Source organism: Oncorhynchus gorbuscha, linkage group LG05, assembly GCF_021184085.1.
Source record: "Oncorhynchus gorbuscha isolate QuinsamMale2020 ecotype Even-year linkage group LG05, OgorEven_v1.0, whole genome shotgun sequence".
NCBI classification, from domain to species: Eukaryota; Metazoa; Chordata; class Actinopteri; order Salmoniformes; family Salmonidae; genus Oncorhynchus; species Oncorhynchus gorbuscha.
This window is the reverse complement of record NC_060177.1, coordinates 81,968,946-81,983,322: the sequence shown is the minus strand read 5'-3', so window position 1 is coordinate 81,983,322 and position 14,377 is coordinate 81,968,946. Positions and strand designations below refer to the sequence as shown.

The following is a 14,377-nucleotide window of genomic DNA, read 5'->3' as shown; positions in this document are numbered from 1 at the left end:
CTTTTTTACTCTCTTTCTCCAACTCTGTGTCAGTCCCCCCCATCCCCAGCTCCCTCTCTCCATCTCTGTCCAGTGCATTCCTTTCAAAACAAAGTTGTTACATCACCTATTTGCTCTGACTTGCAGTATTCTGTTTTATTTGTTAGATCACGTAGTCTGTGAGGAGGAATTCAAGTTCGCCATGCTGGCCCTGAATTGTGTGTGTCCAGCCACATCCACACTGGTCACACTCCTGGTGCACACTTCCAGAGGACAGTGAGTACACCCATTAAAAAACTGATGATTCTCTCCTCCTACTGAAAACTCCACAATGAGGTATCACTATTGAAACCATAAACCTCAATCTTTGGGTTTGTGAGAAAGCGTTCTACAAATAAAATGCCTTATTTTACAGAGATCGTTGCAGGTTTTGTTTTGTGAAACAGTAACCTATACATTGAGGTCAGTGGAGGCTGCTGAGGGGAGGACGGCTCATAATAATGGCTGGAACAGAGCTAATGGAATGCCATCAAACACATAGAAACCATGTGTTTGATATATTTGATACCATGCCACTCATACCTCTCCAGCAATTAACACAAGCCCGTCCTCCCCAATTAAGGTGCCACTACCTCCTGTGAATGAGGTGTTCTCCTTTGTAAACAAGTCCTAAGTTGCTACGACAACAACAACAGGCACATTTGTCATTAGTCTAAAGCATGTTAGGTATTAATGACTCCCCCCTGAAATCTACTGCGTTGCCATAAACCTTACCTTGGGCCTCCACACTCATCAATCTCACAGCGCGCTGCCATCAACACTAAGCCAAGATGATAAAATCTTTTCAGCATCGTTATAATATCAACAGCTTGACGCAGCAGAGAATGCATTCTTATCCTCTTTATGGAAATAATTAGAAAGGCTTTGTCAGAAATGGTCACAGGTTTTTGGGAAAAGACAACTCCAATAAATGAGTTTTCTCTGAAGTCATCAGATTGATTAAAAGATAGAGAGAAAGAGAAGAGATGGAGTGAGAGAGAGTGAGAGAGAAAGAGGGAGTGAGAGAGAGTGTGAGAGAGAAAGAGAGTGAGAGAGAGAGTGTGTGAGAGAGAGTGAGAGAATGAGGAGAGAGAATGAGGAGAGAGGAAAGAGAATGAGAGAGAGAATGAGAGAGAGAAAGAGAGTGAGAGAGAATGAGAGTGAAAGAGAGAGAGAGAAAGAGAGAGAGTGAGAGAGAAAGAGAGTGAGAGAGAGAGTGTGTGAGAGAGAGTGAGAGAATGAGGAGAGAGAATGAGAGAGAGAGAATGAGAGAGAGAAAGAGAGTGAGAGAGAATGAGAGTGAGAGAGAAAGAGAGAGAGAGAAAGAGAGAGAAATTGCTGTGTTGGGATGACCTTATTCTCAACAAGGTAATTATTGTTTGGAGATTTAGATGGCGGGAGTTACAAGCTCATAAACGTTCAGAAGCAATTTGTTTGATGGAGCTGTCAATCAAGACAAGGAAAGGTGCTGAGTTGCAAATCAAGTCAGGGAATTACAATGAGTTGGGAGATAACTGGTCTAACTTAATTGATAGCCTGAAATTACTTCTTGGTAGCTAGTTATGAGGTTGGGAGATAGGTAACCTATCTGGGCTAAAGACAACTTCATACAATTCATATGTGGCTTGTAGTATTACAGAGAAACAACAACAAAAAATTCTACCAGAAAAGACTAAATATATATATTTTTACATTTAACGTTTTTAACAGGACAAATTTGAGGGGCCACGTGCCCCTACGCCCAATATGGGCATAACCTCTGACTATAGTTACTGGAAATGTGCTGGAAAGAACAATGTGAAAATGAAATATCTCAAACAGCACATTACGGGTCTGGTGAAGACAGTAATGTGAAAAGGGTATCAGAGTCTCTACATGATAGCTAAGCAGTTCATCACTGTCACAGGCCCTCACATTGCTCAGTCCTTCAGTCCTACAGTCCTTCACGTTTCTTTAACATCTCAGGTCAAGGCTTCATCACTCATCTTCATCCCCTTACTTCATCAGTCATCTTCATCCCCTTACTTCATCAGTCATCTTCATCCCCTTACTTCATCAGTCATCTTCATCCCCTTACTTCATCAGTCATCTTCATCCCCTTACTTCATCACTCATCTTCATTCCCTTACTTCATCAGTCATCTTCATTCCCTTACTTCATCAGTCATCTTCATCCCCTTACGTCATCAGTCATCTTCATCCCCTTACGTCATCAGTCATCTTCATCCCCTTACGTCATCAGTCATCTTCATCCCCTTACGTCATCTGTCATCTTCATCCCCTTACGTCATCAGTCATTTTCATCCCCTTACTTCATCAATCATTTTCATCACCTTACGTCATCAGTCATCTTCATCCCCTTACGTCATCAGTCATCTTCATCCCCTTACATCATCAGTCATCTTCATCCCCTTACGTCATCAGTCATTTTCATCCCCTTACGTCATCAGTCATTTTCATCCCCTTACGTCATCAGTCATTTTCATCACCTTACATCATCAGTCATCTTCATCCCCTTACGTCATCAGTCATTTTCATCCCCTTACATCATCAGTCATTTTCATCCCCTTACGTCATCAGTCATCTTCATCCCCTTACGTCATCAGTCATCTTCATCCCCTTACATCATCAGTCATCTTCATCCCCTTACGTCATCAGTCATTTTCATCCCCTTACATCATCAGTCATCTTCATCCCCTTACGTCATCAGTCATTTTCATCCCCTTACATCATCAGTCATCTTCATCCCCTTACGTCATCAGTCATTTTCATCCCCTTACATCATCAGTCATCTTCATCCCCTTACGTCATCAGTCATTTTCATCCCCTTACATCATCAGTCATCTTCATCACCTTACGTCATCAATGTTCTTCATCACCTTCAACAGTCATCTTCATCCCATTACTTCATTAGTCATCTTCATCCCCTTACTTCATCAGTCATATTCCTCCCCATTGGGACATAAGGCCACAATGAGTTTTCTCCACTTCTTCTGTTTTTGACTACAGGGAAGGCCAGCTGTCTCCAGAACAGTGGCAGAGGACGTACGGACGGTGCTCGGGGAACGAGGTCTACCATATCCGCCTCTGTGACAGCAAGTTCTTTGGGGAGTATGATGGGAAGAGTTTCACATATGCCTCCTTCCACGCACACAAGAAGTGAGTAGACTTCCTGCCATGGCTTGTATAAGAACTTCTTGCTGTTCTCTGACACTCTGCAAACCCTGAGGACAGCAGTCTTAGTGTCCGTTTACCCAGGGACTTGATTGATACATTTGTAAATATGTGGCATATTCTTGGGTTTCGATTAGATAGGCTCTCTGGGTATTTGTCTCTTGGTTCATGGCTTCGAGGTTAATCACTCTCTGTCAAACCAAGGCAAACCGGCATAGCCTGTAGCCAGAAGCCCTTTAGAACCAGAGTTGTGCACCACTGGATTACACTAAGCACAGCATACCAGATGGCTGTTCTTCATCTCCCCTCAGGTATGGTGTGTGTCTGATTGGGGTGAAGAGGGAGGACAACAAGAGCATCCTGCTGAACCCTGGTCCTCGCCACATCATGGCTGCCCCAGACACCTGCTACTACATCAACATCACCAAGGAGGAGAACAGCGCCTTCATCTTTAAACAGGAGGAGAAGGACAACAAGGGCCTGCCGGTGGCCGGGCTGTACGATGCCCCCTCCAGGCTGCCTGTACACAGCATCATCGCCAGTATGGGTGAGGAACGAAGGGAAGGGAGGGAGGGATAGCTTAGTAAAGGGAAGCAGGTGAGAGGGAAGAGGGATGGGTGAGCCTCAGTGTTGGGAGGTAATGAACTACATGTAATGTAACAACTAGTCATTTAATTACAGTACATTTTGCACTAGCTTGGTTGTAGTTGATCTAAATTTTAATCTTTGTAGTGTTTTGTTCAGTAATTAATAACTTGTTTTGCCATGTAGTGGTGTAGCTAACTATTTGAAATACACACAACTTTTGGGGGGCATCGGGGCTACCTAATTCTCACTTTCTGTGTTTTTTAGGCTAAATCACACATTATGTTGACATCTGACTACAGAGTGATCTGTTCTTGCAATTTGTAGTCTATGACATTTTTGATAATTTTTCTTAAGGGTAGCTTTAGTGTAGGTTAACTTATCCCAGTGTAAAGTAATTGGTAGCTTGGTAAACTATATTTTCAGAGTAGCTTCCCCAACACTGGTCAGCCTAATGCAGAATGAGAGTCGAGTAGGGAGTAATGAAGAATGGCCGAGTCTTATAAAGATCAAGGAGGAAGGGAGGGAGGGAGGAGGAATGGCCGAGTCTTATAAAGATCAGGGAGGAAGGGAGGGAGGGAGGAGGAATGGCCGAGTCTTATAAAGATCAGGGAGGGAGGGGGTGAGGAGGAATGGCCGAGTCCTATAAAAGTCAGGGAGGAAGGGAGTGAGGAGGAATGGCTGAGTCTTATAAAGATCAGGGAGGAAGGGAGGGAGGGAGTGAGGAGGAATGGCCGAGTCTTATAAAGATCAGGGAGGAAGGGAGGGAGGGAGTGAGGAGGAATGGCCGAGTCTTATAAAGATCAGGGAGGAAGGGAGGGAGGGAGTGAGGAGGAATGGCCTAGTCTTATAAAGATCAGGGAGGAAGGGAGGGAGGGAGTGAGGAGGAATGGCCGAGTCTTATAAAGATCAGGGAGGAAGGGAGGGAGGGAGGGAGTGAGGAGGAATGGCCGAGTCTTATAAAGATCAGGGAGGAAGGGAGGGAGGAGGAATGGCCGAGTCTTATAAAAGGGAGGGGGAGGGAGGGAGGGAGGGAGGGAGGGAGGGAGGGAGGGAGGGAGGGAGGGAGGGAGGGAGGGAGGGAGGGAGGGAGGGAGGGAGGGAGGGAGGGAGGGATGGCTGAGTCTTATAAAAGGGAGGAAGGGAGGGAGGAGGAATGGCCGAGTCTTATAAAAGGGAGGGAGGGAGGGAGGAGGAATGGCCGAGTCTTATAAAAGGGAGGAAGGGAGGGAGGAGGAATGGCCGAGTCTTATAAAAGGGAGGAAGGGAGGGAGGAGGAATGGCCGAGTCTTATAAAAGGGAGAGAGGGAGGAGGAATGGCCGAGTCTTATAAAAGGGAGGGAGGGAGGAGGAATGGCTGAGTCTTATAAAAGGGAGGGATGTCAGAGTCTTATAAAGATCAGACGGAGGGAGGGAAAATCAGAGGAGTGAGCCCAGTGTTGCAAGGGCGTGAGAGAATGGGGGCGAGGGGGGATTCTTCACTTGTCACTGCTATATATTTGCTAACTTTCACAGTGCAATGCAACCTTTCGCAGTGCAATACTTCCTTGCACAGTGCAATGCTACCTTTCACAGTGCAATACTCCCTTTCACAGTGCAACGCTACCTTTCACAGTGCAACGCTACCTTTCACAGTGCAATGTACCTTTCACAGTGCAATGCAACCTTTCACAGTGCAATGTTACCTTTCACAGTGCAATGCTACCTTTCACAGTGCAATGCTACCTTTCACAGTGCAATGCTACCTTTCACAGTGCAATGTTACCTTTCACAGTGCAATACTTCCTTTCACAGTGCAATGCTACCTTTCACAGTGCAACGCTACCTTTCACAGTGCAATGTACCTTTCACAGTGCAATGCAACCTTTCACAGTGCAATGCTACCTTTCACAGTGCAATGTTACCTTTCACAGTGCAATGCTACCTTTCACAGTGCAATGCTACCTTTCACAGTGCAATGCTACCTTTCACAGTGCAATGTTACCTTTCACAGTGCAATGCTACCTTTCACAGTGCAATGCTACCTTTCACAGTGCAATGCTACCTTTCACAGTGCAATGTTACCTTTCACAGTGCAATGCTACCTTTCACAGTGCAATGTTACCTTTCACAGTGCAATGCTACCTTTCACAGTGCAATGCTACCTTTCACAGTGCAATGCTACCTTTCACAGTGCAATGTTACCTTTCACAGTGCAATGCTACCTTTCACAGTGCAATGCTACCTTTCACAGTGCAATGCTACCTTTCACAGTGCAATGTTACCTTTCACAGTGCAATGCTACCTTTCACAGTGCAATGTTGCCAATAGACATGTTGGTGGTGATGGTTGTTTTGTATGCTTGTGACTTCATGCATGTGTTCTTGTCTGACTATTGTTTTTTTTTTCCTTTTCTGGGTTGACTTGGTTTCTGTTGTTGTTGTTGTTTTTGTTGTTGTTGTTTTGCTACGACGTGTTAAAGTTGATCAGGCCACTTCGTATGGTAAGTTTGTGCATGTTGCTACTATTGAATTGTCCTGTTGTAAGGCAACACCGTAGTGTAGTTGGAGAAGGATTTCTGTCAACACTGTTGTTCTGTTGTAAGGCAACACCGTAGTGTAGTTGGAGAAGGATTTCTGTCAACACAGTTGTCCTGTTGTAAGGCAACACCGTAGTGTAGTTGGAGAAGGATTTCTGTCAACACAGTTGTTCTGTTGTAAGGCAACACCGTAGTGTAGTTGGAGAAGGATTTCTGTCAACACTGTTGTTCTGTTGTAAGGCAACACCGTAGTGTAGTTGGAGAAGGATTTCTGTCAACACTGTTGTTCTGTTGTATTGGTATAGGTTGATGTTTTCCATAAATGTGTTGCAGTGGAGGCTGCTGAGGGGAGGACGGCTCATAATTATGGCTGGAACGGAGCCAATGGAATGGCATCAAACCATGTGTTTGCTGTATTTGATGCCATTCCAGCTATTCCGCTCCAGACATTATCACAAGCCCGTCCTCCCCAATTAAGGTGCCACCAACCTCCTGTGATTTGCTGTTCATCAGTTCTTTGCTTTTTGCACATAGTTTTAGTTCTGTTTATCAAAAACTGTACTTGTACTTGCGTTGGATGCTGCTACTTCCCAGTACAACAAGACTAAGATATGTCCGATGTTTAACCTTTCAGAAAGGAGATACAAGGTAGACACATCGAAATGGATTGAAGGCTTTAGAATATGTAATTTATCACGAGGACAATAAACTCAAGGACATTCATTCAGTTGACACAATCTATTAAAAACATGTTGTATTCAACTGCTCTTTGTCCAGGTACTGTATAGTACAGCTGTCTTATATGGATACATGTAATTTTTGTTCAACTAGATGGGGGGTAGATCGGATAGTGTTGAATAGATAACATTGAGGACATTCGTCTGTAAAGTCTAATAAAATTCAGTGCATCGAGGACACATGAGTTTGATGGATGAGTGTGCTGCTTTGGGCAAGGACAAAATACTAAGTGACTTCACTAATTCAACCAGAAACAATGACAGTGCAGTTAGCACGTCAGCTGTGCTGGTTCATTTCACGCGAAAAGATGATTAGATAATGAATCGTGCAAGGCAACATAGGCAAGGCAAGGCAACATAAAATGTGCTTACACTGCACTATAGAGTATAGAGTATTCATAGGAAATCATAGTATATCAACTTAAGGTTTCTGTAAACAATTACAACAACTAATCTATCTATCAGTGGTGCCCAATTCCATCACACTACCGCCCCATTGTACTGACCAACTATCTTTACCAACCATTCAACCACCTCTTTCAGGGACGGTCGCCATGGACCTCCAGAACCCGACGGACCCCCCAGAGGACAGCAGCAAGCTGACCCTGCCCACAGAGAACGGGTCTGGAAGCAGACGGCCCAGCATCGCCCCCGTCTTGGAGATCGCTGACTCCTCCTCCATCCTGCCCTGCGACCTGCTCAGTGACCAATCAGAGGACGAAACCAACCAATCAGACGAGGAGAGCTCGTCGGTGTCCGAGTGAGTGTCCAATCAGAGATGTCGAGGAGGGCAAAGGGAAGTTGGAAGGGCTTGGGCTGTGTTTCCGAAATGGTGTATCAGCCCTCACTGGTTTCAACGCTACAGGCCATGGCTTATGGCTGGGCTGTAGCTAGAATGATTGTTTTCATTATTAACTGACAGTCAATATGATAATGTCTAGTCGGCTTTTATAACGTCTGTTCAGCTCAATGTTGAGTCATACAGCTACTCTATCCATTCCATCACCAAAGGAAAGAGAAGATGTGTGGGGGGGTTAGAGTGGATCCTTTCTTTCTTATTTTCTCTCTCTCACTCTATTTCTTTCCCCCTTTCTTTACATCTTTCAATGCCATTGAAGCCCTTAGACAACCGTTACATAAGTAACACACTGTGGTAGAGAGAGAGAGAGAGAGACAGAGAGAGAGAGAGAGAGAGACAGAGAGAGAGAGAGAGAGAGAGAGAGAGAGAGAGAGAGAGAGAGACAGAGAGAGAGAGAGAGAGAGAGAGAGAGAGAGAGAGAGAGAGAGAGACAGAGAGAGAGAGAGAGAGACAGAGAGAGAGAGAGAGAGAGAGAGAGAGAGAGAGACAGAGAGACAGAGAGAGAGACAGAGAGAGAGAGAGAGAGAGAGAGAGAGAGAGAGAGAGAGAGAGAGAGAGAGAGAGAGGAGAGAGAGGGAGGGAGGGAGGGAGGGGAGGGAGGGAGGGAGGGAGGGAGGGAGGGAGGGAGAGAGAGAGAGAGAGAGAGAGAGAGAGAGAGAGAGAGAGAGAGAGAGAGAGAGAGAGAGAGAGAGAGAGAGAGAGAGAGAGAGAGAGAGAGAGAAAGAGAGAGAGAGAGAATTTTATATTGTGTTCTGGTCATGAGCCATACAGTCATCTCTTGAAGTCCCACAGTGCCCCTGTGTGGTCATGATAAACAAGCCTTTGAGAAAAGGCTACACTCGGTCTCGATACTGTATGGAACAATCCATCAATCCTTTGTGTTAACCTTCAACATGTGTGCAATACTTTACACTGACACAAATAGCTGTGTCAATGACACAATGACAAATAGATGGTGTCAATGATTGACATTGAAACATTATTCAATAGATTGCCTTGTCGGTAAAGTTTTTGGTTCATTGCCTCTTCTAAAGTCTCTCTGACTGAAAGTGTGTGTATTTGTTGTTCTTTTACATTTTTCAACTCAGTTTTGTGAAAGGATATCCTCCCAACTCGCCCTACATTGGCAGCTCTCCAACCCTGTGCCATCTCTTACCCCAGAAAGCCTCGTTCTGCTGCCTTCGTCTGGACAAGGTGAGTAGAGACAAGGATGTAATGAAGTCTATAGTTGACAAACAAACTTGGTTTTGTTCTCTCATGTAGTAATTATTAAGCCACACAGTCTTGTTCCAAAGACAGCTATTTATTATATTATATTGTGTTTAGCTGTGTTAGTTGTACCATGTCTTAACAATGGTATTGTACATTAGCTTGTAAACTTGACTGTATGAATAGAAAGTGTATGTATCTTTGAATAATAGAATACAGCAGACAAACCTAACTGTTTAGTGTTGTCACAATAGTTCATGGAATATCATATGTTTATGGACAAAAAACTTGCCTTAGACTTCACTCAGTAACACTGACAAACATTTAAATCATTATAACAAACCTGAAACATAATGACCTTTTGGCTAACTTTCCATGACATCCAGGGTTGCAGGCACAACAGTTTTGAGGATGCCAAGGCCTATGGTTTTAAGAACAAGCTGATCATAGTATCTGCAGAGATGGCAGGGAACGGCCTCTATAACTTCATCGTCCCTCTGCGGGCCTACTACCGCCCCAGGAAAGAGCTCAACCCTATCGTTCTGCTATTAGACTACCCGTAAGTAGTTTCACGCACCGGACTGCACTGGGCGCAATAGCTTGAGGGTGAGGTTACCCCATAAGCAACAAACATGACTGGTCTGTGCCTCTTTATAATGGTTTTAGATAACATATCATGTATCCACCTGTGTGTAATGACGTGGTGTATGAAGTGGTATATGACGTGGTGTATGAAGTGGTATAGGTCTTGGTATGTGATGTGGTATAGGTCTTGGTATAGGATGTGGTATATGACTTGGTATAGGTCTTGGTATAGGATGTGGTATATGACTTGGTATAGGAATTGGTATATGACTTGGTATAGGTCTTGGTATATGATGTGGTATAGGACTTGGTATATGATGTGGTATATGACTTGGTATAGGATGTGGTATGTGATGTGGTATAGGTCTTGGTATAGGATGTGGTATATGACTTGGTATAGGAATTGGTATATGACTTGGTATAGGTCTTGGTATATGATGTGGTATAGGCCTTGGTATATGATGTGGTATATGACTTGGTATAGGACTTAGTATAGGACTTGGTATAGGATGTGTTATATGACTTGGTATATGATGTAGTATAGGACTTGGTATATGATGTGGTATAGGACTTGGTATAGGACTTGGCATATGATGTGGTATAGGACTTGGTATATGATGTGGTATATGACTTGGTATATGACGTGGTATAGGACTTGGTATAGGATGTGGTATAGGACTTGGTATAGGGCTTGGCATATGATGTGGTATAGGACTTGGTATATGACTTGGTATATGACTTGGTATAGGCCTTGGTATAGGACTTGGTATATGACTTGGTATAGGACTTAGTATAGGACTTGGTATAGGATGTGTTATATGACTTAGTATATGATGTAGTATAGGACTTGGTATATGATGTGGTATAGGACTTGGTATAGGACTTGGCATATGATGTGGTATAGGACTTGGTATATGATGTGGTATATGACTTGGTATATGACTTGGTATAGGACTTGGTATAGGACTTGGTATATGATGTGGTATAGGACGTGGTATAGGACTTGGTATAGGTTGTGGTATATGATGTGGTATAGGACTTGGTATATGATGTGGTATAGGACTTGGTATATGATGTGGTATATGACGTGGTATAGGACTTGGTATAGGTTGTGGTATATGATGTGGTATAGTACTTGGTATAGGATGTTGTATAGGACTTGGTATATGATGTGGTACATGATGTGGTATAGGTATTGGTATAGGATGTGGTATAGGTGGTGGTATAGGATGTGGTATAGGATGTGGTTTATGATGTGGTATAGGATTTGGTATAGGATGTGGTATAGTTCTTGGTTTATGATGTGGTATAGGATGTGGTATAGGTCTTGGTGTAGGATGTGGTATAGGCCTTGGTATATGATGTGGTATAGGACTTGGTATATGAGGTGGTATAGGTCTTGGTTTATGATGTGGTATATGATGTGGTATAGGTCTTGGTATATAATGTGGTATAGGTCTTGATATAGGATGTGGTATAGGTCTTGGTGTAGGATGTGGTATAGGCCTTGGTATATGATGTGGTATAGGACTTGGTATATGAGGTGGTATAGGTCTTGGTTTATGATGTGGTATATGATGTGGTATAGGTCTTGGTATATGATGTGGTATAGGACTTGGTATATGATGTGGTATAGGATGTGGTATATGACTTGGTATAGGACTTGGTATATGATGTGGTATAGGATGTGGTATATGACTTGGTATAGGACTTGGTATATGATGTGGTATAGGACTTGGTATAGGATGTGGTATAGGCCTTGGTATATGATGTGGTATAGGTTGTGGTATAGGATGTGGGATCAGACTTGGTATAGGATGTGGTATAGGATGTGGCATAGGTCTTGGTATATGATGTGGTATATGACTTGGTATATGACTTGGTATATGATGTGGTGTAGGACTTGGCATATGATGTGGTATAGACTTGGTATATGATGTGGTATAGGACTTGGTTTATGATGTGGTATAGGATGTGGTATAGGCTCTGGTATAGGTATTGGTATAGGATGTGGTATAAGATGTGGTATAGGTATTGGTATTGGGTGTGGTATAGGACTTGGTATAGGTCTTGGTTTATGATGTGGTATAGGATGTGGTATAGGTCTTGGTATAGGTCTTGGTATAGGATGTGGTATAGGTCTTGGTATATGATGTGGTATAGGTCTTGGTTTATGATGTGGTATAGGATGTGGTATAGGTCTTGGTTTATGATGTGGTATAGGATGTGGTATAGCACTTGGTATAGGTCTTGGTATATGACTTGGTATATGACTTGGTATAGGACTTGGTATAGGACTTGGTATATGACTTAGTATAGGACTTGGTATATGATGTGGTATAGAACGTGGTATAGGACTTGGTATAGGTTGTGGTATATGATGTGGTATAGGACTTGGTATATGATGTGGTATAGGACTTGGTATATGATGTGGTATATGACGTGGTATAGGACTTGGTATAGGTTGTGGTATATGATGTGGTATAGTACTTGGTATAGGATGTTGTATAGGACTTGGTATATGATGTGGTACATGATGTGGTATAGGTATTGGTATAGGATGTGGTATAGGTGGTGGTATAGGATGTGGTATAGGATGTGGTTTATGATGTGGTATAGGATTTGGTATAGGATGTGGTATAGTTCTTGGTTTATGATGTGGTATAGGATGTGGTATAGGTCTTGGTATAGGATGTGGTATAGGCCTTGGTATATGATGTGGTATAGGACTTGGTATAGGATGTTGTATAGGACTTGGTATATGATGTGGTACATGATGTGGTATAGGTATTGGTATAGGATGTGGTATAGGTGGTGGTATAGGATGTGGTATAGGATGTGGTTTATGATGTGGTATAGGATTTGGTATAGGATGTGGTATAGTTCTTGGTTTATGATGTGGTATAGGATGTGGTATAGGTCTTGGTATAGGATGTGGTATAGGCCTTGGTATATGATGTGGTATAGGACTTGGTATATGAGGTGGTATAGGTCTTGGTTTATGATGTGGTATATGATGTGGTATAGGTCTTGGTATATAATGTGGTATAGGTCTTGATATAGGATGTGGTATAGGTCTTGGTGTAGGATGTGGTATAGGCCTTGGTATATGATGTGGTATAGGACTTGGTATATGAGGTGGTATAGGTCTTGGTTTATGATGTGGTATATGATGTGGTATAGGTCTTGGTATATGATGTGGTATAGGACTTGGTATATGATGTGGTATAGGATGTGGTATATGACTTGGTATAGGACTTGGTATATGATGTGGTATAGGATGTGGTATATGACTTGGTATAGGACTTGGTATATGATGTGGTATAGGCCTTGGTATAGGATGTGGTATAGGCCTTGGTATATGATGTGGTATAGGGGGTGGTATAGGTTGTGGTATAGGATGTGGGATCAGACTTGGTATAGGATGTGGTATATGACTTGGTATATGACTTGGTATATGATGTGGTGTAGGACTTGGTATATGATGTGGTATAGACTTGGTATATGATGTGGTATAGGACTTGGTTTATGATGTGGTATAGGATGTGGTATAGGCTCTGGTATAGGTATTGGTATAGGATGTGGTATAAGATGTGGTATAGGTATTGGTATTGGGTGTGGTATAGGATGTGGTATAGGTCTTGGTTTATGATGTGGTATAGGATGTGGTATAGGTCTTGGTATAGGTCTTGGTATAGGATGTGGTATAGGTCTTGGTATATGATGTGGTATAGGTCTTGGTTTATGATGTGGTATAGGATGTGGTATAGGTCTTGGTTTATGATGTGGTATAGGATGTGGTATAGGACTTGGTATAGGTCTTGGTATAGGATGTGGTATAGGCCTTGGTATATGATGTGGTATAGAATGTGGTATATGACTTGGTATAGGGTGTGGTATATGATGTGGTATAATAATGTGTATAGAATGTGGTATAGGATGTGGTATAGGATGTGGTATATGATGTGGTATAGGATGTGGTATAGGATGTGGTATAGGCCTTGGTATATGATGTGGTATAGAATGTGGTATATGACTTGGTATAGGATGTGGTATATGATGTGGTATAGGATGTGGTATAGGACTTAGTATAGGATGTGGTATAGGATTTGGTATATGATGTGGTATATGACTTGGTATAGGATGTGGTATAGGACTTGGTATAGGATGTGGTATATGACTTGGTATATGATGTGGTATATGACTTGGTATAATAATGTGTATAGAATGTGGTATAGAACTTGGTATAGGATGTGGTATAGGACTTGGTATAGGATGTGGTATATGACTTGGTATATGATGTGGTATATGACTTGGTATAATAATGTGTATAGAATGTGGTATAGAACTTGGTATAGGACGTGGTATAGGACTTGGTATAGGATGTGGTATAGTTCTTGGTTTATGATGTGGTATAGGATGTGGTATAGGTCTTGGTGTAGGATGTGGTATAGGCCTTGGTATATGATGTGGTATAGGACTTGGTATATGAGGTGGTATAGGTCTTGGTTTATGATGTGGTATATGATGTGGTATAGGTCTTGGTATATAATGTGGTATAGGTCTTGATATAGGATGTGGTATAGGTCTTGGTGTAGGATGTGGTATAGGCCTTGGTATATGATGTGGTATAGGACTTGGTATATGAGGTGGTATAGGTCTTGGTTTATGATGTGGTATATGATGTGGTATA

The 14,377-nt window shown here is 42.7% G+C and overlaps 1 protein-coding gene across 10 annotated transcripts in view; it reads left to right on the top strand.

Annotated features, from left to right (window-relative positions):
• Positions 1 to 14,377, top strand: part of LOC124036573 (potassium channel subfamily T member 1-like) — a 164,306-nt gene that overhangs the window by 124,645 nt on the left and 25,284 nt on the right. For all 10 annotated transcript variants that reach the window (XM_046351309.1, XM_046351308.1, XM_046351302.1 and 7 more), the window contains 6 exons: positions 147 to 255; positions 3,027 to 3,176; positions 3,503 to 3,738; positions 7,575 to 7,791; positions 8,979 to 9,084; positions 9,486 to 9,658. In XM_046351309.1, the coding sequence (XP_046207265.1) occupies positions 147 to 255; positions 3,027 to 3,176; positions 3,503 to 3,738; positions 7,575 to 7,791; positions 8,979 to 9,084; positions 9,486 to 9,658 (991 nt within the window). The remainder of the gene's footprint in view (positions 1 to 146; positions 256 to 3,026; positions 3,177 to 3,502; positions 3,739 to 7,574; positions 7,792 to 8,978; positions 9,085 to 9,485; positions 9,659 to 14,377) is intronic.